General features: G+C 35.0%; 3 protein-coding genes and 1 long non-coding RNA gene across 6 annotated transcripts; 1 reads left to right on the forward strand and 3 right to left on the reverse strand.

Moving 5' to 3' along the window:
* The first annotated feature begins 2598 nt into the window (after positions 1-2598).
* On the forward strand, positions 2599-11616 carry LOC145608071 (sphingoid long-chain bases kinase 1-like). 2 transcript variants are annotated; one of them, XM_081663674.1, is made up of 10 exons: positions 2599-2914; positions 3680-3801; positions 5400-5963; positions 6058-6429; positions 6831-6924; positions 7007-7044; positions 7284-7430; positions 8589-8688; positions 9552-10501; positions 11077-11616. In XM_081663674.1, the coding sequence occupies exons 3-10, from the start codon at positions 5547-5549 to the stop codon at positions 11224-11226; spliced, it is 2268 nt and encodes a 755-aa protein (XP_081519800.1). In that variant the 5' UTR covers positions 2599-2914; positions 3680-3801; positions 5400-5546; the 3' UTR covers positions 11227-11616. The 2 variants fall into 2 exon arrangements, with proteins under 2 accessions (XP_081519800.1, XP_081519799.1); XM_081663673.1 differs by lacking the exon at positions 3680-3801.
* Positions 11617-12679: 1063 nt separating this feature from the next.
* On the reverse strand, positions 12680-24223 carry LOC145607434 (membrane protein of ER body-like protein). The gene is made up of 9 exons (XM_081663085.1): positions 23918-24223; positions 22719-23294; positions 22314-22370; positions 21810-21875; positions 18285-18509; positions 14576-14896; positions 13682-13852; positions 13405-13466; positions 12680-13216 (listed from the first exon to the last, which is right to left on the reverse strand). Exons 1-9 carry the CDS (start codon positions 24213-24215, stop codon positions 12779-12781), a joined length of 2214 nt encoding a protein of 737 aa, XP_081519211.1. The 5' UTR covers positions 24216-24223; the 3' UTR covers positions 12680-12778.
* LOC145607905 (uncharacterized) lies at positions 16938-17772 on the reverse strand. Its single transcript, XR_014105659.1, has 3 exons — positions 17711-17772; positions 17166-17237; positions 16938-17047 (listed from the first exon to the last, which is right to left on the reverse strand). It is a non-coding gene; the product is annotated as an uncharacterized LOC145607905 (long non-coding RNA).
* LOC145607903 (uncharacterized) lies at positions 18686-21656 on the reverse strand. Of its 2 annotated transcripts, none has more exons than XM_081663502.1 (11): positions 21600-21656; positions 21379-21417; positions 21256-21300; positions 20927-20965; positions 20795-20842; positions 20598-20678; positions 20284-20331; positions 20043-20090; positions 19146-19193; positions 18926-18979; positions 18686-18829 (listed from the first exon to the last, which is right to left on the reverse strand). In XM_081663502.1, the coding sequence occupies exons 1-11, from the start codon at positions 21643-21645 to the stop codon at positions 18714-18716; spliced, it is 612 nt and encodes a 203-aa protein (XP_081519628.1). In that variant the 5' UTR covers positions 21646-21656; the 3' UTR covers positions 18686-18713. The 2 variants fall into 2 exon arrangements, with proteins under 2 accessions (XP_081519628.1, XP_081519627.1); XM_081663501.1 differs by having other exon boundaries at positions 19095-19193.
* Positions 24224-24958: the final 735 nt, after the last annotated feature.

A 24958-nucleotide genomic window follows, 5' to 3' on the forward strand; every position in this document is an offset into this window, starting at 1 on the left:
CGGAGTATTATTCTACAAACCACTCGTTTAGAAACCTCAAAGGTTGGAAGCAATAGTGCATGAGTAAGTGTTGCAAGGCCTTCACTCACCTAGTCACCTTGTCACAATATCACGTGTAGAATAATTGTGAATACATGTCCCGTGTAGTGTTTTATAATTATACTATAAAATCAACTGCCTTCGCTTTCCTATATTCTTGTCTAACAATGAAGTGATATTTTACTTAACCAATACCTTATACTTCGTATTAGGTTTGTGACTTTGTGTTTAGTCACTTTAGTGGCTAGTTTTTATAACTAAGGCAACCTTTGAACCACAAATGCACCCACAAGTATTTCCTTATGCAACACAACTTTCTAATTCAGCCAAATTATCCTCATCCCTCTTTATCTTTTTAATTCACCATCTTTTTAATTCACCTTGAGCAACAGGTAGTAACTCTAAACATCATGGGACTCACACTCCCTACCCCATTCCTTTATCTTTATGGCTTCATATGCATGAAATTTTGGGTAAATACATATAGGAGTAATGTGATAAGCAAATTAAGACGGATGAAGTAATAATGATATTTAAAGATGATCAAAATATAAATTACAAATAATGTAAACTCAAAAAGTTATATGTCTGTTTTTTTCGAGCTCGTTTTGTATAGTTAGAGATTAGAGTGTAAATTATGTATTTGATCGGAAAGTATTCCACGATTATAAAAAATGACATAGCTGTTTTATTTTTATTTTTATTTTTATTTTTTAATTTTTTTTTTGCTTTTTGTGAAGGAGAGGGGCAAGCCCCTATGACATAAATGTAAAACAAAGGAAGTATTTGAATAAACTATGAATCTCAAACTAAATGCAACTAGCTTTAACGTCAAATAATACAACAAAGAATGTACATATCAGTATTTTACTTATTTTAAAATTTAAAAAAACTTATCATCAAACACACACGTACAATAATTGGAACCACAAGTTACTTTATAGTTAGTCATTCTCATAATCTTGATAATGCACTAAACAATTGAATAATGCTAATACATGTGTGCAACAACATCAACGTGGAAAATTGCATAAGGAAATATATGGGTGGATATATACTTTGGTTAAAGGTTCTTCCACCTTTTGCGCACCTTTTATTTTCTTTTCTCCTTTAATTCTTTTCTTTGCTGCTAAGCCAGAATTTGGTTAACACAATAATGGTACAATTCAAACATAGGGGATTATTGTGTGATTGGGAGTACATTTTAAATAAACTAAATATGGCTTAAAGAGTCAAGGCTTAACAACTTTTATAAGTTTACCAACCAAACAACTTTATCCTATTGCTTTCAATTATAAATTAATTTTTATTTATTTATGTATTACGTACTATGTATTTTTTTTTTAATGTCAACCAAATAAACATGATCTACGTTTTTTTTAACAGCAACAGAAAAGGGAATTAATCCCTAGAATTTTTGTAAGTTACAGAAACACAATGGAAATATGGTAGTAGATCATTGATTTTTTTCTTTTATCATTCTATCCCCTTGAATGCTGGTATGGTCATCTTGCATCCAAACACGATCTACGTTGAACTTGGTCTCTATTTGCTATTTTGGTATACTATTGAATGAACTAGCTCAAAGACAATCAAATTTAAACACAAATCTTTCTTAAGTAATGACACTTTTATGAAAATAAGTATTGCTCGTGTAAGTGAAAACTGGGTCATATCCAATCATGAAATATATCAGTTTTTTTCCATCTATGTAAACATTGCTCTATAAGTCAAATTAAATTTCCAAAGATGGACAAAATTGGTTTTTGAATGTAGACATAAATTATATATTATCAACCGAGTCATACTCTACATATCAACGCGACAATATCTTTAGAGATATTTTAGCTCAAAGTAGACCACAATCAATCATAAACCTAAATTAAAAAGAGCTTAAATAAAGTTAGCTCATCTTAATCCACTATTAACACTTTAACATACTAAAATGCAAAGTACTCCTACCATATTACTTGTGCACTAATTCTCACAAAGAACTTTTCCCTACCTTCCAAAAAACACAAAAAGCCTATTCTACACATATTAATAATGGAAGTGAAAAAAGCAAGATAATAAAGAAAAGTAAACAAACAGTCAAATGTGTTAGCCAGCTTTTGGTGGGCGAGTCCCTTTTCCCTTTCATTTCCATTCACCTATTGACCTAATTAATTATCAATACAAGTACAAACTTATATTGATTTAAATACCAATGATATATAAATTAAAAAATCCAATCCTTATGTTTGATTTGGTTTGTTCAATTTGACTTTTTACACCAGTTTCCATGCACATAATACCTTATACGAATAACAAAAATTACGTGTAATACTTAATAACCGAATCCAATAACATTTCAAATGGTCAAAATCTCTATAATACATAGTATTTAAAATGGGACAAATAAAAAGGAATGAAACGGGAGAAACAAGGGTGACATCAATTGTGACAAAATCATCTAATATTCTAATTACTGTATTTTTTTTTAAATAAAAACAATACAAAAATAATTAATTAAAGTTAAAAAAAGAAAGATAGAAAATACGGCACAACTCAATGACTAGTGACACCATTACACTTTCTCTCTCCAAATATCCCCAAAACCATTCTCTTTCTTCTCCTTCTATTCCACTCTTCAATTTTCTCTCTCCTCTTTTTCTTCTCTCACTCTTCAACCCTAAATCAATTCACTCTTTTTTCTTTTTTTCATTTTTAATCCTCCATTTTTCTACCACATTTATCATCGTTTGTTCAATTCAATTAATTTTTTTTTTGAATTTTTGTTCATCAGATTTCGATCAATTTTCTATTTTTATTTTTGGGAAATTACTGTTTGTGTTTTAGGTAGGCAGCTCAGAGGTGTGATCTAAGGGTATTTGAGGTAAGATCTTGATCAATTTTTTGTATTTTACTTTAATTTTGTTCATTTTTTTGAATTGTATGTTTTTTGTGTGCATTAATTCTGGTAATTGATGGAAATTTTGAAATTTGGGTTTTTTTTTTTCTTTCTGTTTTGTGTTTGGTGTTTGATTGATTTTGTAGGTTTTTTAGAATTTGGGGATTGTTATTTTAGTAAGTTGAATTTTGGTGGATTGCAGGTGATTAGTTTGTTTGGAAATAAGCTGTGTTTTATAGTGAATTGCAGGTGGGGAGGAGGTTTAGGTTTTATCTTAGTATTTACAGGATGTAGATGAGAAAAGTTCGGGTACCGGAACGATTATAGGTAGTCAAAAGATGTAGCGAGAGCTAAAGCTAATACCTATAGCAAGTATAAATGTAGGGAGAGCTAGAGATAGACTTTGGTTTGAGGGTTGAGGATTGAGTATTGCAGCGAGCTTAATCTATATCTACCTATCTTAATTTTGCAAAATTGGAGTCGCGAACTTGTTATTATGCTTAATTGATTTTGATTAATAGAGTTGATCAATGGACATTTCTGCCTTTTCCACTCTTTTTTCAAACTACCTTGAAAAAATGAGAAATGGTAAGCTGGTTTGAATGTGTCTTTGTTTACCCTGCCAGCCGTGCCAGAAACTAGAGTTTAACTATTTTTTAAAATAATGAATGTCACATGGTTAATTGCTGTAAAATTCCATAGAATTGGCGGAGTATGGATGTTAGCTAAATTAGTTGCTAAATTCTTCAGGGGGAGGGCTGTTGTCTGTCCCACCGTGATTATACTGCACTATGTGGTTCCTTTGTCCTCAAGAGGAGAAACTTGAAAATGCTGAGAGAGTTACTTGGTGAAAGTATCTATTGGTTTAGCAGGTAGCCAGTTTGCCAATATTTGAATTTCTATCTAGGCTAGTAGATGATTTACAAATCACAAGTATAATTTCTGTGAATTCTGTCCGTTTTGCAATTTTAAGTATTGTTTCTGTCCATCCAAGACTCTAGCCGATTCCTCATTTACATCTGCATTTGCTGAGCTGTCTGGTTTCAGCTCTTCATTTTCCTCTTCAGTTTTCATTAATCTCAAACACTCAATGTTAGGCCTCTTACTCGTGGGCTTCAAAATCCAACTCCTTGAAAGGGGGGTGGGTTAGTAAAGTTTCGCATATTTGTAGTAATTACGGAGAGTCTCATCGTTAGGAAGTTTATGGGCTGTTTGTAGCCGTTCATATTGTAGACACCAAATTGTGTCTACCCAAATAAAGCCCAATGCTTGAAATGTGCATCATCACCTAATATGGTCTAGGTTGCCTAATGGATCCAATGATTGTTTACTTTTCCAATTATCCTAGCCCAAAGACCCAATCACAAAGCCTTTTTTAATTTAACCTAAATCTCTTTGTTTAGCCCAAAATCCTTAAACCTTAGCGCAATTTCTTTTCTCATTACCTTAGCCCCAAACTGAGCTCACTTTATTTCCAGACCTCAGAATTTTTCTATATGAGCTCACTCATCGACGCCTACACATCAATTTATATATGAAGCTAGGATAGTTGCTCTTGTTCAAAAATAAAATCTAGTAGGATTTGTAGTTCTAGTAATTCTTGTTGCAAATGCTTTGTCTTTGGATTAGTTCGTACACATCTTTTTGAAGTGTGAGGAATCAGAGACTTTGAGTAAGATTACTGTGTTGATATCTTTCATGACACTAGTTTTCAAAATTGATGTATTTTTTTTGTGTAGCATGCTCTAGAACAACAGCGTTAGACTCTGGCCAATAGCCATATTAAGTCTTTCAATTTTCTGTAGAAATATGTGATTTGCCAGGCTGTGTCTCTGCCCTTATTTTGTCAGACTATTGAGATCTACTAGAGAGTGACATATTTAAGATGGATTTTGGGACATGCAACCTTATAAAATAAATTTAAGATGATTACCAAGATTACACATGCATGTTTGTCATGAAATATTAAGATTTAAGTTATGAAAAGAATTAGACACCAGTCAGCCATTTGAATTGCGAGTGTCAAGAAAGGAATTTGTATAGTGAACTGTGAACCCATGTATGACAAGTTAAGATGACGCGATACCATATAGGCTAAATGCTTATGTTAATGAAACTCAGAGCAGAAATATATCAGCCTCAGTGTGGTAGGCTGGTAGCATTATAGTGCATAAGTTTCATTCGCCTGTTTTGACGATCTATTGACCTAATTGATTGGAGATTTGATGTACATAAGGAACAAGCTGCAATAATGTTGTCTTTTGCAATTTATCCTATGGCGCTCCACCTCTTTTCTTCCCTTTTTTCTTGTTAATGCAATTATGATTGGTTTTTAATTTTACATTCTAATTACTGCTTCTTGTACATTGCTTTTACTTTGTGGTCATGTCCAAATCTGTGTTTTGTGACATATGTATACACCTGGACTCAATTCTTGCTTAGTTCTCTCATTTTAACCCTTTCCTTACAGTGTTTACCAGCGATTTTGAGCTGATGTACACGGGTTTTCTGCTTGATGCGAATGTATGTGGTGAGGGTCTGATATTGGTATCTGATTACTCAAATTGAAGGTCACTGCAGCCTTCTATGTGAGGGGATATTTTCTTCCCATAAAAAAATGCAGAATACTGGAGTTATTCCAAAGAATCCGTTAAGAGTGACAACCCAGCAGTCTGGTCGTCGCTTGAGCTTCTGTTCAAATATAGCCACTGGACAGCACTGCTCTCCAGTTGTGTTTCCTGAAAAACGCAGCAAAGGAAAGGCTTCACGTCGAAATGACGTCCTTGCTACTAGCAATGATCCACAAACAGCAAAGAGGGATGAGCACAGAATTGACATTGGGGATGAACAATCTGACTTGTTAGGATATGATGTATTTACTGGAAAGTTAATTTTGGATAAGAGGAAGACTAAGAAAAGTACTGATGCACAGACTTCAACAGAATCAATAAAGCAGGATGCTATTGATGCCAAGCTTACTAGCAAGGCACTAGTTTGGGGATCAAATACATTGTACTTGGAAGATGTGATTTCGGTGAGCTAATTTTAATATGTTCTTTAGTAAATCTTGTAGTAGATTGGAGCTACATAATCCCTATTGATATTTTTTTCTTCCTTTTTGTTCACAGTTATCATATAATTCTGGACTAAGACATTTTACTGTGCACTCCTATCCGATAAAGAACCATGCACTTGTCCCATCTTGCTTTATGAAACCTAGAAGATGTCGGAAGGATTATCGTTTTTTGGCTTCGAACCCAGATGAGGCACTTCAATGGGTTAATGCCTTTGCAGATCAACAATGTTATATTAATTGTTTGCCGCATCCACTTGTATCCTCAAAGAAACAATCTTCAGAGTCTGGTGATTTATTTTTTGAACCATTTGAACCATATATCAAATGTAAGAGTCCGCCTAGAATGCTTGTAATTTTGAACCCACGGTCTGGACGTGGCCGGTCAAGTAAAGTTTTTCACCGAATGGTTGAACCGATATTTAAGGTATGCTAATATTCCATTGACACATTTATGAGCACCAGGGCATTGATTATCAAACGTTCTTGCATCAAATTCTATGAAACGACTACAATTGAAAAATATATGGAAAGGGCTGTTAGGATTTAGGAGTACATTAATTGCAGATGGTATGGTAATTAAATTTACCTTCTGTATATGAATTTTATGGTGACTATCATTTGGTTTTGTGTCTATCTTTTTTCATCTGGAATATATATGGATTGAGTAATGTGTCATTGGGTTTTAATCCCTTGCAATAAAATAATGCGATGCTTTAAAGTTTCTTCCAAATGAAATTGTTGATAACCATGGATTAGTATATTTGATATCATTGTTTGGATGTGTATGCAGAGTACTTGATCTGCTCATGGCTGTCATTATTTCAGCTTGCAGGTTTTAAGTTGGAGGTTGTTAAAACAACTTGTGCTGGACATGCTAAGAAACTTGCCTCCACTGTTGACTTTAGCACATGTCCTGATGGTATTTGTTAAAATTTGGACATTTTGTTTACATTTCACATCTTTTATTTCTTTTATTTCATTATCCTTCTTTCTGTTGATAGGGATCGTTTGTGTTGGAGGTGATGGAATTGTTAACGAGGTATACCTTCAATCTTCTTCTCTTTGGTGTCCTGACTATCACTTATCAATTATCACACGGCCTATATGATGCTACTTTAGCTTATGTTTGAGGCTTTTTTTTTTTTTTGGATAAAGTTCCATTTGGTCATGATTTTAATGCACAATATTAGCTCAATAACACATATTTTGTATGCTTTCAAGATATTTTGATGATTCATATGGGTGCATGGGAATTTTGAATCCTTATTGACTGTGCAGGTTTTAAATGGTTTACTCAGTAGGAATGATCAAAAAGAGGCCATTTCGATCCCAATTGGAATAATACCGGCTGGTTCTGATAATTCTCTTGTTTGGACTGTTTTGGGGGTTAGAGATCCTGTTTCTGCTGCAATATCAATCGTGAAGGTTGGTTGTAACTTCATATTAAGCTTCATTAGCTTCTTAAGGGTTTTGCTACTTCTTTGCCTCCTGATGTGAAAAAATTTGCACGTGTTTTTGTATTAACCTTGATTGTTATTATCTTTTTCTTTCTTTCTTTTTAAAGTTCTTTTTTCTTTGGGGTGGTTGTGATTTCAGATTTAACAAATTTTTTTTTTTTTTTTATTTATGTCTCTTAATTCCTGTAAGTTAAGGTCACTGTATAGATTCTGCCTTTCATTTCTTCTATGCTATATATTGAGACATGTTATGCTGTGTCACTAAAGTAAGAAGCTGGCATGAGTTCATTTTTGTGATTCGGATTATTCTTTTCATCATTCTTTTCTTTTGACAAGATTCTGGGGTTTTGTTGCTTCCTATAGATTAGACACACTTTTTTGAGATTCGAGAGGCTCTCTTTTCACCTGCACTTTATGTTGGTTGTTGAACCAAAGGTATAAGTTGGCTGTTTGGATGTCTCTTGAAAGGGCTGAGGTTAACGTTGCTTAGCTTTGGTAAACGAGTGAGTCACTGAATTACTGTCACATTCTAGTAGTTAGCCTTCTATATGCCATATCACCAAAGGTCATCATGAATTCGTGATACCTCTCGAGGCATGACAAAAGTAATGAACGTTGTACATTTGAAGTTTGAACTGTATAATTTAAACTTGCGTGTTTGTATTGAAACATATGGTCTGAGAGATGTTGATTATTAGCAAATTGAAGATATCTTCCCAATTATAACATTGCAACTGCAGTCTTAAAATACAACCAGAATAGCTGTGCAAGACAGTGCCATATATTATCTCACCTGGTTATTTTTTTGTTTTATATTTTCTGAGTAAATAATTTCTTGGAAGTCCTGCTTTCATTTTTGTTTTTAGCTGTGAAATTGAGGGGAGTTAGCATGAAGGCCATGTACAGCATTCCACTGTCATTATGAGTGTCAGCTTTCCCCTCCCCCCCTTCTTGTTGAGCAACTGACTTACTGTAATCAACATGGGTGCTACTTTAGACCTGCTACAGTTACTAATATAAGGCCCAAATCTGTCTTGTTCTTGTCAAATAGGTTTGCTGAACTATTAATGTAGAGCTTTGTCATTTATTTATATTTATGTTTCTTCCCCATTTTGCTTGTCTACAGGGAGGCCTTACCGCGACAGATGTGTTTGCCGTTGAATGGATACAGACTGGATTAATTCACTTTGGGTCAACTGTCACATATTTCGGGTTTGTCAGTGATGGTAATTAATTATATGTGCAAGTTCTGTGTTTTCAATTTTATTGTTGAACCAGTGAAGCGGCTCTTTCTCCCCCTCTCTCTGAAATCCTTATTTAGAAAAAGTGACTGTAATCTGTATTTTTTCACAATTTAAGTGGATGAGGTATTTATTTAGGTATATATCTTGGAAAGCTATTGTCTGCACGTTTTTGTTCTTTCACTGTAAGCTAAAGAATTATTTTGGGATGTGGTCTTTCTGAATGATGTACTTATTTTGATTAAATGTATGCCATCATGTTGTCACAGGATAGTAATTATAGTATGCAAATTAATCCTTATTGTAACCCCAAAAGAAGAGCTAGGGTGTTTATATACTTCATAGATTGTATTGTTTGTAAATTGCTCTGCATGTGATCAGTGATTCCCTTATTTGCTTCTGTGCCATGTCACCCATGAACCTGCCTTTCCTTCAGAAGAGGATGTTATATACTTCATAAAATCCTGCCTTTTGTGCTAATATTATTCTTCAAGTGTTGGCCCAATTTATGTTGCTCATTTTGATATCTATGCCTAATAGGGAGTAGTTGGCAAACTGCATAACCCCATTTGTCTTTGGCAAGTGCCAATATGTTTACATGCAAATTGTCCTTGCTGCTTCAAATTGCTCTTATTCTCATAAAATATTTTTTGTTATACTTTATATGTAGGCGGATAATTGCTGGTATAGTGATATCTTTCAATGTGTGTTAGATTGAATGTTCATATTAAACGGGAAGATGCAGCTTGAAGCATAAAGCACAAATCCTCTCTTCTTTACAGTTATCTGGTATCATATGTTGTGCTTTAATTGAAAGATTTTCATATCTTAATTTTATCTTGTTTCAGTGCTGGAGCTCTCTGAGAAATACCAAAAGCGATTTGGTCCATTGCGTTACTTTGTAGCCGGTTTTCTAAAGTTTTTATGCTTACCGAAATACAACTTCGAAGTAGAATACCTTCCAGCATCAACTGGGACACCTGAGGATGGAAAATTTCTAGCTGATCAAGAGGTAGTTGATATGTCTGATCTGTACACTGACATTATGAGAAAATCTAATACAGATCGTCTTCCCAGAGCTTCCAGTTTATCAAGTATTGATTCAATAATGAGCCCTAGTAGGATGTCAGGTGTGGATATGGACACAACTGGCAGTAGCACACGTGCCAGCACTGAGCCATCTGATTATGTGCGTGGCTTAGATCCTAAAACAAAACGTCTCTCTTCCGGGAGGAGGAATGAAATGGCGGAACCTGAAGTTATCCACCCCCAACTTCCACTTTCAACTACTCCGAATTGGCCAAGGACTAGGTCTAAGTCACGGGCAGATAAAGGATGGACTGGAATGACCACCACACATGATGCAACTAGAAGCTCCTGGGGAAATACCGGACCAGATAAGGAGGATATTTCTTCCACAATGTCTGACCCAGGTCCAATCTGGGATTCTGAACCTAAGTGGGACTCTGAGCCGAATTGGAATGAAGAAAATCGCATTGAATTGCCTGGACCACCACCGGAAGAAGATGAAGAGGAAAGAAGGATTGAAGTAACTCCTAGGTTTGAAGATAAATGGGTGGTTAAGAAGGGACAATTTCTTGGTGTTCTAGTATGCAACCATTCATGCAAAACTGTTCAAGGTTTAAGTACTCAGGTGGTGGCACCGAATGCTGAACCTGATGACAATGCCTTAGATCTATTACTGGTACATGGAAGTGGTAGGCTAAGGCTGTTGAGGTTTTTCTTACGTCTACAATTTGGTCAACATTTGTCCCTGCCGTATGTTGAGTATGTGAAGGTATGTTGGAAGTCCCTTCCTTATCAAGGTCTTTACTTTTTGAAGCTTTTGGTAAATGATATGTCCATCCATCAAGTAATAACAAAAAAAAATAAAATACATATGTACATATAGAAGGATGATGTTTAATTTATATATTTCTAAAAAAATGCACAAAGGCTGTTTAACTAATGTTTTCTTAAAGTCATTGATGAAATATGTTTCTTACTCCTTTTTAATGTTTATGTCAGTTATGTAATGTTTTCTTTAAGTTATCCATGGAAGTTGTCTTTTACTCCAATCTGGTGGAGGACAGGATTTGTTGGAGGGGCATCTTGACATTATAAGTTCATAAATTATATGCCTGTTATGGCTTAGTAGTTGAGACTATTTGACGTGAGGGTTAAAACTCTTCTATGATGAAATGGATGTCATTTCTCAAGATGCTGTATCTTTGAATCAACATATCTCACATGTTAACAAAAATATAAGCTTATGGCCTTACAGTTGTGATTCCCTCATAAAAAATATATGCTCTAGTTAGCAATGATTGTGCCTGCAGTTTGGTGGTTCTAAAACGCCCTGTTGGAATGCAGGTCAAATCTGCCAGGATCAAACCAGGAAAGCATTCTCATAATGGATGTGGGATTGACGGGGAGCTTTTTCCAGTCCATGAACAAGTCATAACTTCATTGCTCCCTGAACAATGTCGGCTTATTGGTCGACCTCCAAGCCGACAGATATGAAGCCATTGACAAGTGTAGATCATTTTTCTTCATTTTGCAGTTGGGGTGCATGGATTCTCCCTCAGCTTCTGTGTGGTAATAGAATGTGCAGAACATAGATAACATATAAACCTTTTAGTTTTTTATTATATTTTTATTTTTTTTTTCTTGTGATCCCACCTCCTGCTGTTTTGTCTTTGCAATGTAAGAGCTGCTTGTAAATTTTGTCAGATAATGCCCTGCTGGCTGCTGTTGCTTCCATTCTTTTTTTGATCTGCTCCTTGTCGACACTTTGTTCATTGCTGCGTGCAGGCTGTAATATTTATCGGGAATTCTGTATTCACCTTGTTCCCTGAGATATATATATATGTACTATAAGTCTATAACCATTTCTTCTATATTTACTGATCACTATACATTATCTGATTTCAGCTTTTGTTGTATGTTTCATCACGTAGCATTATTGGTTCTGGGCATGAAAGTGAAATTATCTTTTCTTCGTTGTTCCTCTGCAGTAATGATCATTGGAAGGTTTATTTGATGTTTGAGGTTCTCGCAGTCTTCCAACCATGTACCAGCCTTAACTATCATTTTAATTGTAACAGCTTTCTTTTATCAGCATCTGCCTGAGTTTTGGCTGTTTACACTAGGAAAGTAACTTATACTTCGTTAAATTAGTTTTCTAACTAACCTTTTGGTGAGTGGAAGCATTCAAATTGGAATGTGTAGATATTTTTTTAATGATTCCAGTGCATTATCTAATACTTGAAATGGAACTCAGCCTTGAATTCACAAGTAAAAATCATGGATTACCTGCATTGTGCTAGAGCATGAGTTATACCCACCTGTAGGATTAGACACCAAGGGCCACTACCGACAGGAGACAGCGTACCGTCAGATGGCATAACAGTGAAAATGGGTAGTTGGGTATCATACCTCCCTTATGCTATGGGAAGAATAAAATTTATATGGGGCTTTAATTAGGCTACATATTTTAGGAAACCCTCCTTACGAGGGAATTCCAAATGTGATAGGGCTACATAATCGCCAGAGCATTGGCTACGAGTGAAGGATTTACAATAGGAAGGGGAAGGGAAGTGAAAGTTCATGCCACAAGACCCACCTGTTTATTCCAAGCTAGACCTCGGGTTTGTCGAGGTCTAGCTTGGAAAGGAGATGTCATTCTTGCAAATGAAGATGCTGGTGCAGGTATCTAGGGAAGGTATCGGGTTGTTCCAATGATGGAAGCCGGTTTTGAGCCGGTTAATGTCTTCGATCTCACTGAGAAGATGCAGGGTGGTTAACCAGTGAGGATTGAAGAAAGGTGATGTGCTTGTGAGGCTCTATTAATAAAATGGTGATGCTTAAGAATCCTTAATTTGTAACACAGCAGGAATGATAACATATCCCAGAATTGCATAACATATACCAAGTATTTTGCAACACAGCATAATAAACAGGTGAGAGCGAGGCAAAAATGACATTGTTGCATGAGTTACAAAATATATCCAGGCAAGAGTGATAAATGTAATGCTTGAGAAGGCGCAACACCTAGAAATGAATGCCAAGCTTTTCAATAAGATGACCATCCCCCTTTAACTACTTCAGCTTCAATCACAGACATACTACCAGAAGAAGAAGAATCAAACACTTCAAAATTCTTAAGAAGCATGTTTGCTAGATCCCCTGCTATATATCCAGGTCCAGCAACCATGATACCAAGACTGATGTAGGACAAAACGGTCTTCATATACGCCTTTGGAGGCCTTTGGACATATGCCTTTCCTGTGGACAGCAGTGTGATGCAGACGAGAGAAACAGCTGCAAGTGCTGCGAGCTTGAGGTACTTGTTATCGCTTTTGTAGAAAGAAAACCCGTAAATGATTGGAGACATTAGGCCAAACACAAGATAAGACATGATGGCAATTGTTGCATGGAGCAGAAAGTGCCCTGGTCTCCCAAGTTGTTGTTCATAATGTTCCGTGTTTTGCTCCTGTTTTAGAGCTCTAAGCTGCAAGATCAGATGCAAACATCAATTATGTCGAATGTTTCTGTAGAATTACTATATAATTACAGGTTTCAAATTCAATCCAGGTTCAAGCATTAGTGGCCCGATTTATGCATTTTTTAGTACATGTTATTGATCAGAAGTCGGAAAACTACTAATGTCAGATGCTGTTTTAAAAAGAAGTAACTTACATTATGAGCTAGAACAATAAGTCCTCCAAACACGTTTGCGAGTGCCAAAGCTACTATGTTCACTGCAACACAACATCATAATAATATAAAACCCTGAATGTAAGTGGCTTCTAATCTAGTTTAACACAATAACAAGTATGCAGAGTTTTTGGCAAAATTGATGAGAAAACTCACATGTATAAGTATAGTATAAAACCGAAAACATCACAGAAGCCAATCTAAGTAAAACTGACTAATACATAGCAGGAGTTTAGGCAGAATTGATGAGAAAACTCACATGTGGAAGCATCTCCACCTGCTGCAGAAACTACAACACTTAAGCTAGTTATGGATTCTACGAGGCCACCATACACAACGGCTTTGATTATGTCCAACCGAGACACTTCAGGGGTAGAGGCTTCAAGTGAATTATGCTCTATAACATCAGGCATTTGCACAATCATTTGTCCTGCATTATTGTAGAAATTTGGGTCAAAGATCTTAAATTAAAAAGGTTGTTTACTTTTGTAGGTGTTATTTCACTGTCAAATATTCTATTCTTTTTATGTGTTTCTTGATTGGAAAAAAATTACTTTACAAAAGGAGAAATAATTAAATATCAAACAATTATTAAGGGAAAATTGTATTTAATTTTCAAAAAGATTTATATGTGACAGCTTCTTTATATTTACTGTTGATTGTTCATATCAATTATATATCAACGTCTTATGACCAAATCTTCCATTTTATAAGATTTCTGAAAAGCTAGTTTCTAAGTGCTGGACATGTCCTAGTTTGTCATTGGAACAGAACAATGGCTTCGACGTTTTATTTCACTAGCAAAGACTGAGTCAGGGTTAAAATGAACCTCTTAACAGTTCTTGATTACTGTTCTGAAAACTACTTTAGAAATGATAGTCATGTAGATATCCGAAAAAATTGTCATATTTCCTAAAATAATATAGATTATGCTTTCGAACACACACTTACATAAGGAAGGGAAAGAACATGGTAAGGAAACATTTTAGCAATATCAAAGGTGAAACATGTAGCCATTAATTTCGGACAGAGGGAGTTAAAAGAAAATTTAGCTGCAGCAAAAACCTCAGAGGAAGTGAATGCATTATACCTAGTCTTACAAACTTTATCAACATAAATACTAGTAAAAACATTTCAATGATGTATAAGTTACCTGGTTGTGGACTGATAGCCTTTTCATCAGGAACTATAACTCTTCTGTGCAAGATGATTTTCTTAGCAATATATGAATTACAACTAGAACAGCACAAATCATGAATTTCCTCCTCATTTATCACCTTCTTCTCATAAAATCGCGCTACTTCTGGTTCTTTGGAAATTACTCTTCCATGTGAAGGGACCCTTTTCGTAATATATGAGTTACATGTTGCACAGCTCATACAGTCATGTATCTTCTGTTTCTTTATCACCCCATTTACGTCGAATTTTGTTGCTAACACATTATTCTGATTCTGATTTGAGAATTCTCTGATATCTGCCAGTCCAAAAAAAAAAAAAAAAAAATCAAAAAATATTTTTTCTAATCTGTTTTCCTGAAACAAAATGTAAAAGCTACATATGATATGTTAACTTTAATATTTAACATTTGGTAATATGATCATGTTACAGTTTTAAATCAGTAATGTTACATTCATTTGTGTAAGGCAGTCCATTCTAATTTCTTCTTTTTATTGACGTAACCAGATGGTCTAGTAACCGGAGAGAATCCTCACGTGTATATCACACATGCTTTTTATAGCCTTGATACACACAACATAATGTATGAAACATTGAATGAACTAGAGTTAGAATTTAGAAGGAAATGTGAGTCTACCTGTATTTTGAGCTGCATTTGTGTATGTTTCTTCCATCTTGTGTTCCTTAAAGCTTCCTCCTTTAACATTAGGAGGGATGATAGATTCTTCATTAGCTAACCCACCCTCGAAAATTCGAGATTTTTCACCATTACTAATAATATTGGTTTTGGTATTCATGCTTGCAACAAACTCACTTGATTGACATTTGTGATACTTATTAATAATGGAATTTGAGTTCTGTATTGTTAGACCAATTAAATCACCTTTTTTTTTTTTTTTTTTCTTTTTTTAAATGAGAAAGTCCTCTCCCTTCTACCTAATATAAGTTCGATTTTCTTAGATAGTCAAACGTATTATAATACCATGGTAAGTAAATGTCAATTAGTTTAGTTGGTTAAATATCCTGGTCAGGAAGTGATATCCATAGGAATATAGGATCGAATCCAAATACTATCCATATCAACAATATCTCTACCCTTTGTGCCTCTCTCTACACACTGCACGAAGAAAAAAAAATGATATAACATCCTGCATTAATTAATTTACTCGAATATATTGTAAGCAACAACCAATATACTTCTCTTTTTCTAACTCAATGCATGTCAAACCAGTAACAATGTTTTTTTTTTTTTTTTTTTTTTTTTTTTTTTTTTTTTTGGGTGCACGATTTTTTATTCCAAGAAATATATAGAATATTATCATAATGATGCAATTAGCTGGCATAATGTGGATTGATAGATGGTTGCTAATGCGTTGGCTAACTCAAAAAACATATTCTTTTGTCATTGCTGCCTTTACTTGGACTATTTCTCAATGATGTATTCAAATTCTATTTCTCACAAGTTGTATACCATAGAAATTGGACCACATATGATCTTTGTACAGATAATATTACTGTCCTAAATTGTTAATGTCTTAGGTAGGTATATAAAAGGTTGATGATAGTGATATATCTTAGAAAATGTATGTAGATATGTACTACGTATATTGTACTCCCTTTGGCGCTATTCCTTTTTATTGTTACTATTTCACAAAAAGGTTTGGATCGCGTATAATTTTGACAATTAATGAGAGAAGTAACGGTAATCACATTCCATCAAAACTTTATTATATTACGTCTGTCCCATTGGAATCGCTCCATATTACTATTTTAGATGTATCATTAAGTTTTTCACCATACTAATGCATGCGGAGAGCCACATTACTTTGCTCTCACATACACTACTTTGGTTTTGCCAATTTTCTCTTTCGTCAACTTTACCTTACCAAAACTTAAAAAAGTATCAATTCTCCTATGGGACGACTCTAGTGGAACTAGAGAGTACTTTACAATCTCTTTGACAGGAATACTAGATGCAGCATTTCAAAAATCATTTAAAAAGAAGTACAAAGTATAACCCACAGAAGCTCAAGAAAAGAAAGACTATTTATTACCATTATTATGCTCTCTACAAGGGTAGAAGCCTAGGCGTTACAAAGAATATAGAATTACAAATGCAGAGATCAAGCATCATCCCTCAGTCACCCACTTTTGATTTCTAGTAAATCAACAAATAAGAAATACTCGGATACGAATAGTGATCAATAAGATGACCATGCCCCCTTCATAGCTCCTGCTTCAAACACAGACATTGCAACAGGAGCCCTAGGGTCAAAAATACCGAGCTTCTTCAGCAGTTCGTTTATGAGATGACCAGAAGCATATCCAGCCCCAGAGACCGAAAATCCAACACCAATGTAATAGAAGATAGTTTGCATGTATGCCTTTGGAGGACTTCGGGCATATGCTTTTGCTATAGAAAGAATGGCGATGCAAACAAGTGCAGCAGCTGCAAGTGAAGCGAGTTTGTAGTCCCTGTTGTCACTCAAGCGGAAGGCAAATCCATAGATGATAGGAGACAGAAGGCCAAAAACAAGGTAAGATAATACAGCAATAACTGCATGCACCTTAAAGTGCCCTGGTGACCCCAATTGATCTATATAGCGTTCCGTTGCATGCTCATGTCTCAGCACTCTTAGCTGCATAGTGAAGTCACAAAGGAGGAATTATGTTATCATAGTGTCATCAATAGAGGAGGATCATTATATATTTTCTACAATGAAAACCTTTTTATTATTTACTTCAGCTAATATACTACCGTGTTTTATTTTACTTAAAGATTCACCCCTGCATTATGATGATTAATTCTCTGGCTTTGATTAATTTTTCTTTTAGCAAATCCGTACTAACAATTTCTTTGGCATATTCAGCCTAAAGCATCTTTTGGCCAGCATACAAGACACACTAGTATAGACAAGAAAATGGTAAATGATAAAAAAATATGGTAAAGGATTTACTAAGGATTCGGGATCAAATGAGAATTTACAACTACCTGAAAAGCCAAACTTTTGGCGTAAAGTGGTGGCCAGAATAATATATGTTGATTTAGTTGTATATTAAAAGTCGAAATACCATTGATAATAGACTGGCATTAAGCTGAAATGGCACTTACATTATGAAGAAGAAGAACAAGTCCTCCAAAGACGTTTGCGAGTCCCAAAGCTACAATATTCACTGCAAACATATAGGGCAAGGTCATAAATTCATGATGATGAAGCAGCATCTGACTCTAAATATATGTCCGGGTTGAATAAATGGATGAAATAAACAGAAAATATGATACTTTCAAGTTTGAACTGAAAAGGAGCCAAGGTAGCATCACTTTAGAATATACTTTAAAAAACAGTGAATATGTCAATTTTGAAAGGAAATTTATAACGGAATATACAATAAAAGGCTTTTGAGCTTCTGATTAGGGGGGGGGGGGGTGAGAGGGGTATAGTTTGTCTAAGATCAGAATATATGGTGCATGATATCATAAAACTATTAACTAACGATATCTACTTTGCTTTATTTAAATATAATTAAAGGCACGATGTGAATATGTGATGTGAAATACCAAATAATTGCATATAGCTTCTACACTCTACACATGTAGATCGCATGCAACCACTGTATTTCTGAAGCTGTTTTATGCATATGAGAATAAAATGGAATAGTAAGCAGCTTTGAGGCAGAAGACTCACATGTGGTGGCATCACCACCTGCGGCAGAACTTACGACACTTAGGCTAGTGATGCATTCCAAGAGACCACCATAGACAATGGCTTTAATTATATCTATCCCAGAAAATCCAGGTCTAGGATGTTCAGGTTGACGTATAACGAGAGGTTCCTCGATGCATACTATAGGCCTTGTTCCAGATTCATCGACCGGTGAGGGTTGAGGAACAATTGGCACGATCACATACTCTGCGTTATTGTGAATTTGAGTCTATGATATTAGGAATAGTCTTTCAACCAGAGTTGTGAAGGTAAAGACAAAATATGGCACATTAAACATATTCAAGTAATACTTATTAAAATTCTCCACAATAGTGGAATGATACAGCATGGTACTAGGATTCCTGGGATACGATCACATAAGCAGAATCATGGTAAAACAGGAGCTTTCTTTCATACCTTAGCTTTAAGAAAAGAAACACATGTAACACGTGCTGAGAGTGAGATAGAGAGAGAAGTACCTTGCTTTGAAGTATCAGGGTCCTCTAGATCTGGTGGTGACAGGAGACCTGCATCATCACAGAAGGAATATAACAATAAGCTTCACAAAAGTTTAAAGAAGAAATTGAATATTTACATTTATTGACTAGAGAGAAGAGATGTACCATCATCGGGTTGTATGTGAGGTACAGGCTTAGCTACTATTGGTAACCCTTCATCTATACAAGCGAAAATCACAATAAGTGAGTAGTGTGATTTATAATTTGTAACTCGAAACTAAGTTACACTATTAACTAATTGGAGACACAAGACAGGGAGAATAAGGCCCTTTACCGGGTTTTGGTTTGAGAGGCACTGGTGTATCTACATTATCACAAGAAGTACCTGCTTCAGGTGCTACAATAGGTTGTCTGACAGCTATTACAGGGGTTCCTGCACAGCAAAGAAATCACAATAAGCCTGTTATGTTAAATATTGAAGATATGGATAAAACTACTGATTGGATAGAGAGGGGCTAGATGAGTTCCGGTGACAGGTGTTAATTGTTAAGAGAGTCAAGGGTTTAGATGATAATACTGTTTCTGCTTTATCATATAAAAGATATCAATAAGCCTCCTAGTAACTTGTAACTCGATATTACATCATGCTACTAATTGATGATAGAGAAGGGGATGGGAAAAGGGTGTATCATGATCGGGTATTGTATAAGGTTGAGTTGAGGCTTAAGCATCAATGGTGCGGTTGATATTATGTAATTGATCACCATACAGCCCAACCTATCTAAGCGTACACCCGTAGGCCCAAGGTTGAGAAACCGTAGGTCAACAGTCAAGAAGAGGCAACCGATGAAGGGACGGCAAAAGCAAAGAAAAAGGAAAACAAGCAACAATCCTTAACAATTTCTAATTATGGTTTTGCCATTTTAGCTAAGGAGTCACATGTATCCATCCTTAGTCTTAGATGTCTTGAGTATAAATAGGGTAGTAAACTTAGTAGTTAGGATATGCAGAAATTAAGTGAGGAAACTCTAGAGAGTTGCAACCTCAAGTTGCTAAGGAGATTTGTAGCCTCAAGCTACTAGCTTTGTAACCCTTCTATCGTTAGTAATTAAAATACTCAAGCTTTTGACCTTAATTTATTATCGAATTGTGCTTAATTTTAGTGAGGGAACCTGGTCCATAACATATTATAGTTTCAGATGTAAGCTTCTTACTTTTTTTTTTTAAGCCTGTAAAAGTTTACTGCTGGTAATTACGCATGCTACAGGGATAAGGGAGTTACCATCATCAGGGTGTATAGGAGTGAGGGGCTTAAACACCAATGGAGTGTCTGCATCATCATAAAAACAAATGGCAGTCAGCTTTGTAGAGCTTATAGTCTGAAATTCGACTGGGGAAGCTAGACTTGACAAAATTAATAAATAGTCCACTATGGTTTTTAAAAAAAACTGGAAACCTATTAAGTGAGTAGGATTAGGAAGAAGAGGAAACTCTCTCAAACAAATCAATGGGAAGAAATTTACCATCAGCTGGAGCAGGAGAATTACTCTCGTGTAGTGGAACTTTTGTATCTGCACAGTTGAAACATTCAACAATCAGGCTAGGAAGGATTTATTTCTGCAATCTACTCAACATGGCTATGCTTAATTAGAAATGAAAAGGGCATGATTTCAGCCAAAGTATACTGTACTAAAAGATTATTGACAATGAGCATCTTTTCAAATTCACTTTTAAATTGTTAGCCATATACGCTACCCACATATTAAAATAATACTGGCATAATGTACTTGTATATCTCTTTTTTGATGAAATAAAAGGATTGAAGTATATGATGTACCTGGAATTGCTGCATGGTCTGGCTTTGAACCATCAGTGGAAGGTTGACAACAGGTCATAAACCAGAGTGAAAAGTCTTTACCTGCAAAGAAAGATCAAAATTTGATACAGTCAACAACATTACACCTTCAACTTCAAAAGATGCAAAACAGAAGGCGAGCAAGTGAGTGAGTGTGAAAGACGGAGAGTGAGAGCCACCTCTGCCAGATGTTACTGGAGATTCAGGTGCGGGTAGTGGCTGGGTTTCTGCACGGAAAAGAAATAATGCTTTACATCCTATCAATTATAGCTGGTAATTAGTTGCGGAACTAACTGACAAGAGAAAGTTACCTTCAGGTACTTCACCAGGTTTGTTAGAAACTGGTAATTCTGCAGTATTACAGAATGAAAAATCTATAAGTCTCAGCTTATTCCACAAAATATGAAACAAGATCATGATACAGAATAACTGAAGAAAGAGGATGAGAGGAAGAATGTATCTAGCATGTACTGATGTATCTGCACAGCATCATCTGAGAGAGACTCGTTTACTAGTCTAACTGTGGAATGGAAATTACGTACTGCTAATTGGGAATTTGACTGTCACAACTTGAGGACCAAAACAAATTTTGTCTGTACAGAGCAATGAGATTTCTGTCGTTAAGAGAGATGGAGTTTACCTTGAGATGGCTGTGGTGATGGAAGTTCGCTTGGAACTTTTTTACCTGAACAGAAAAAACATGTCACAATCAACACTAGTTATTAAGAACTGGTAATTAACTGAGTATGGAGAAGAAATGTACCATTTTCTGAAGTTGGTGAAGGTTTTGGTTCAGGCTTCCCTATTGTCACGAATGCATCAGATAGAAATGTCAGAAAAGAAAAGAGAAATAGAAAGTCCTTACAACTATGAACCGAACTATAAGCTTGATATTAAATTCTTCGCGTCGAAGAATGCAACACTAAGCTTAGGAGGTATCAATCATGCATGTGCCTCTAATAGCTAAAGGTTGTAAATTCAAACCTGTCCTCTCTGAGTGAGATGGTTGACAACAAGTCAGGATCCACATAGGAAATACTCTTCCTGCCATTAGAAAGGGATGATTAGAAGTTAGAGCACAATATTTGAAGTTGTTCAAGAAAAGAGTGATATAATAAGTTTGGACTGAAAGCAGAAAATTTGATCTAGAAGAAGAAAAGAACACATTTCTTTGATTTCATCTATCATTTATACCTGTCTCATCCTCTTCTAGTTGAGCTGCTGAATCCATGGAGCCGGCTGATAGGTCAACAGATTGGCCTGTAATCCCATTGAACAATATGATACTCAGTTCATCAATTATTATAGTATCTAATTGCCACTTCTATCCCAATTTCCTAGTCTTTAGTCTAGATGTTTTGTTTTCCTGAAGGTATGGCTTCATTAAGGTATAGTGTCAAGTGATATCGTCAGGATACCAGACTCTTCTTCAGCTCACATTGCAGAAATGCAGATTGTATTGTTTTTCCTTGATAGATTTCTCAAAATATAGGGAATTCAACCCAAAAAGTACTTTATTAGTGAAAAGATTCCATGGGGAACTTGCATGCCTTAAACTTGGACTTGGGCATTAATTTGTTAAGACAACAAACAGCGTGATTGTGTAAGAAGGTAATAGTGATTCAAGGAAAATGGTAAACAATTAAGGCAATGATCAACTCCCACTTAATTCGCCAAGGAATTTGAGAAAAAGTGTACCTGGCTGCAGAGTAACAGTTGGCTTAGGCTTGAATCTCCAGCATAGAAATCCATCTCCTGTTAAGTTAAAGGCAGTGGTTAGAATTGAGTCAGTTTGACAGTGAGAACAAATGAATTTCTTAGTTAAAAGTTGTGGGTTACATGTCTGATAATGGTGGTCAGATAGAGTTGAGACTAGAATATGGACCCTACTTCACAAAAGGCCAATGTGTACTTGGAAATTAAAGGGGAAATATCTCACTAATTGATGTCTCAACTTTAGTCCACAATTAGCTTATTAATTCATTCAGTTACTATAAGACAGGAACTTCAATCAACAGAAATAGAAGCAGAACAAAGAAATGCTGCCAGAAGCATCAAAGTAGCTAAAAAAAGAGTTTCTGTTAGGAGAGTAAGAAATTCTACCTTTCGGAACAAAAATGCTGAAGCATGAAAAGCACGAAACAGCATCAATACTGTCACTAGCCTGTCCACCAGAAGGAAGTTTATTTTCTGGCTTTCCTGTGTCTGTATCAGGATCTATAGAAGGGGGAATTCGGCCAAGATTTGGCTCATCTTCGGAAATTTTATCGTATGTACGTTTCCTCCTTTTAAGAATGACTCTTTTGGTTATACATTCGCTACAATTAGGACAAATCAAGTCATGTGTTTCCTGCTTTCTGATCACCCTCTCAACTTCATATTCATCTATCTCTGGCTCAACTTCTTGAGATTGACCTGTTTCAACAATTTCATTCTGATCACTTATAACTTGAGTTTTGTTCACCATATTTTCACCATTATAAAACTCAGACGACTCGACTTTGTCCCCATTTGAACTATCATCCAACACAAATTTGAGGCCAGCAGAAATTTCCGGGTTCTTAGAGACACTAGAAGTATCTGATTCGATATCGGTTTCCCTATCTCCTCCATTGCTCTCTGGAAGAGAGAATGTATCAACATGACCCCCATTTTGATGTACAGTGAATCCATTGGTGTCTGCAGACAATAAGCAAGCAAAATCTTTTCAAAACAGAACCCTAATTCAAGATTTAGCCAATTTTAGATATAAACAACATATTAATTCATCTAAACTACAAATTTCTTGAGAAAAATATATTGGGTTTCTGTAATCTTCAACAGATTCTGATTTCTTTCCTTAAAAAAAAAAAAAAAAAAAAAAAAACCATTCAAGAAATAATATGAATCTAACAGATACTTCAAACTAGTTACAAACATTTATCAACAAATCCATCAAAAAATGTAAAAAATAAATTCAGTACCCAATGCATGTATTTAAGTATTTACATTTGACATTTCTTTCCTCAAAAAAAAAAAAAAAAAAAAGTATTTACATTTGACAGTCAGCACAACTTCACTCACAAAACCAATTGTCAAATTTCTTACTCTAAAATTCCAGAGGTAAAAAGAAATTCATAAAAAGATTAAATTTTTGGAACTGGGTAATGCTGAAAAAATATGAATAAATCCAAAATTGAGCTAAATTTCCAAAATTCTGAAGCATTTTCCTCAGAAACCATAAAAAAAATATTAAAATAATGTATATATATAAGCTGACTAGCAAAATTAATACAAGTAGAAAGAAAAAAAAGTGGGTCTACCTTCATTTTGAGCTACATTATGCTCATCAAAGTTGGCCAATTTCTCTTCACCAGCAGATCTACCCTCAATAATTTTGGGGTTTTCACCATTTGTAATTTTAGTAGTACCATTTTTATTATTACTAGTAATACTATAAGTATTTTCCATACTTACAGAATACTCAAAATTACTAGTGTCACTTAATTCACTAGTGATAATGTTGGCTTTGTTTGGATGGTGAGAGTTTGATGTTCTTCTTCTTGTCTGTAAATCTACACCATTAACTTCTTCTGCTTCTCTCTCATACTGGACCTCCATTATCTTTATTGTTTGTTGTATTTTTCAAAGCTACTACTAGAACTATCATACGATGTGTATGGTATTTCCATTTCAATACTGGGTCTCATTTATATCCAACATGTTAAATGCGTTTGTTGAGACTTTGGCAAGCATAATAGTTACAAAGGACAGTGATGTAGTCGGGATTTGATCGAATTCATATAAAATGAAATTATTAATTAATTTCGTGTTTTAATTAACACGACCAAAAGAATATGAAATTAGATCTGTACTAGTGGAAATGGGGAGTGTTATATTGAATGTTTTGGTCATTATCATTAATGATAATTGTATAGCTGGCATGAGGTTAGGTTTGTTTAAGGGTAAAGTATTGATTTAGGTGATGGGCTAGTTGACTAAACATTAATAAACTGTTTTAAGCAATGTGTTTTTATAGATTTTGATTGAATAATATTTGCTGATGTGAATGGATTTTTTGGTTGATCTAATTTATATCACTTATGCCCTACATTAAATCATTTGCATTGTTGCACAAGGACAGCGGTGTAACTTATACTCAGCTTACTCAAAGCTGAGTTGTCAGCCTGTCACTTATGAGTACGCCGTCTACTTTTAAGTGTTACAGAGTATGTTTGATTATTTTGCATTACGTATACTATATTAGTGATGTTCATTACAAAAAAATATGATCATGTGAGCATTTGTTAGAGTCATTTTATTACTTTAAAATATCAATTTTTATATTTATATTTATTAATACT

Source organism: Chenopodium album, chromosome 23 (assembly GCF_948465745.1).
Source record: "Chenopodium album chromosome 23, dcCheAlbu1.1, whole genome shotgun sequence".
Classification (NCBI taxonomy): domain Eukaryota; kingdom Viridiplantae; phylum Streptophyta; class Magnoliopsida; order Caryophyllales; family Amaranthaceae; genus Chenopodium; species Chenopodium album.

Excerpts from the sequence above, each read along its gene's own strand:
- LOC145608071 (XM_081663674.1), top strand. The coding sequence starts at position 5,547 with ATGCAGAATACTGGAGTTATTCCAAAGAATCCGTTAAGAGTGACAACC. Across the intron at positions 6,430-6,830 it reads TGGTTGAACCGATATTTAAG|CTTGCAGGTTTTAAGTTGGA; the intron begins GTATGCTAATAT and ends TCATTATTTCAG. Across the intron at positions 7,431-8,588 it reads CTGCAATATCAATCGTGAAG|GGAGGCCTTACCGCGACAGA; the intron begins GTTGGTTGTAAC and ends GCTTGTCTACAG.
- LOC145607903 (XM_081663501.1), bottom strand. The coding sequence starts at position 21,645 with ATGTGGATCCTGACTTGTTGTCAACCATCTCACTCAGAGAGGACAG. Across the intron at positions 20,966-21,255 it reads ATCACCACAGCCATCTCAAG|AATTACCAGTTTCTAACAAA; the intron begins GTAAACTCCATC and ends GTAATACTGCAG. Across the intron at positions 18,980-19,094 it reads GCCTCTCAAACCAAAACCCG|ATGAAGGGTTACCAATAGTA; the intron begins GTAAAGGGCCTT and ends TCGCTTGTATAG.
- LOC145607434 (XM_081663085.1), bottom strand. The coding sequence starts at position 24,215 with ATGGAGGTCCAGTATGAGAGAGAAGCAGAAGAAGTTAATGGTGTAGAT. Across the intron at positions 22,371-22,718 it reads CAGCATTTTTGTTCCGAAAG|GAGATGGATTTCTATGCTGG; the intron begins GTAGAATTTCTT and ends TTAACTTAACAG. Across the intron at positions 14,897-18,284 it reads AGGTGGTGATGCCACCACAT|ATATCAGAGAATTCTCAAAT; the intron begins GTGAGTCTTCTG and ends TTGGACTGGCAG.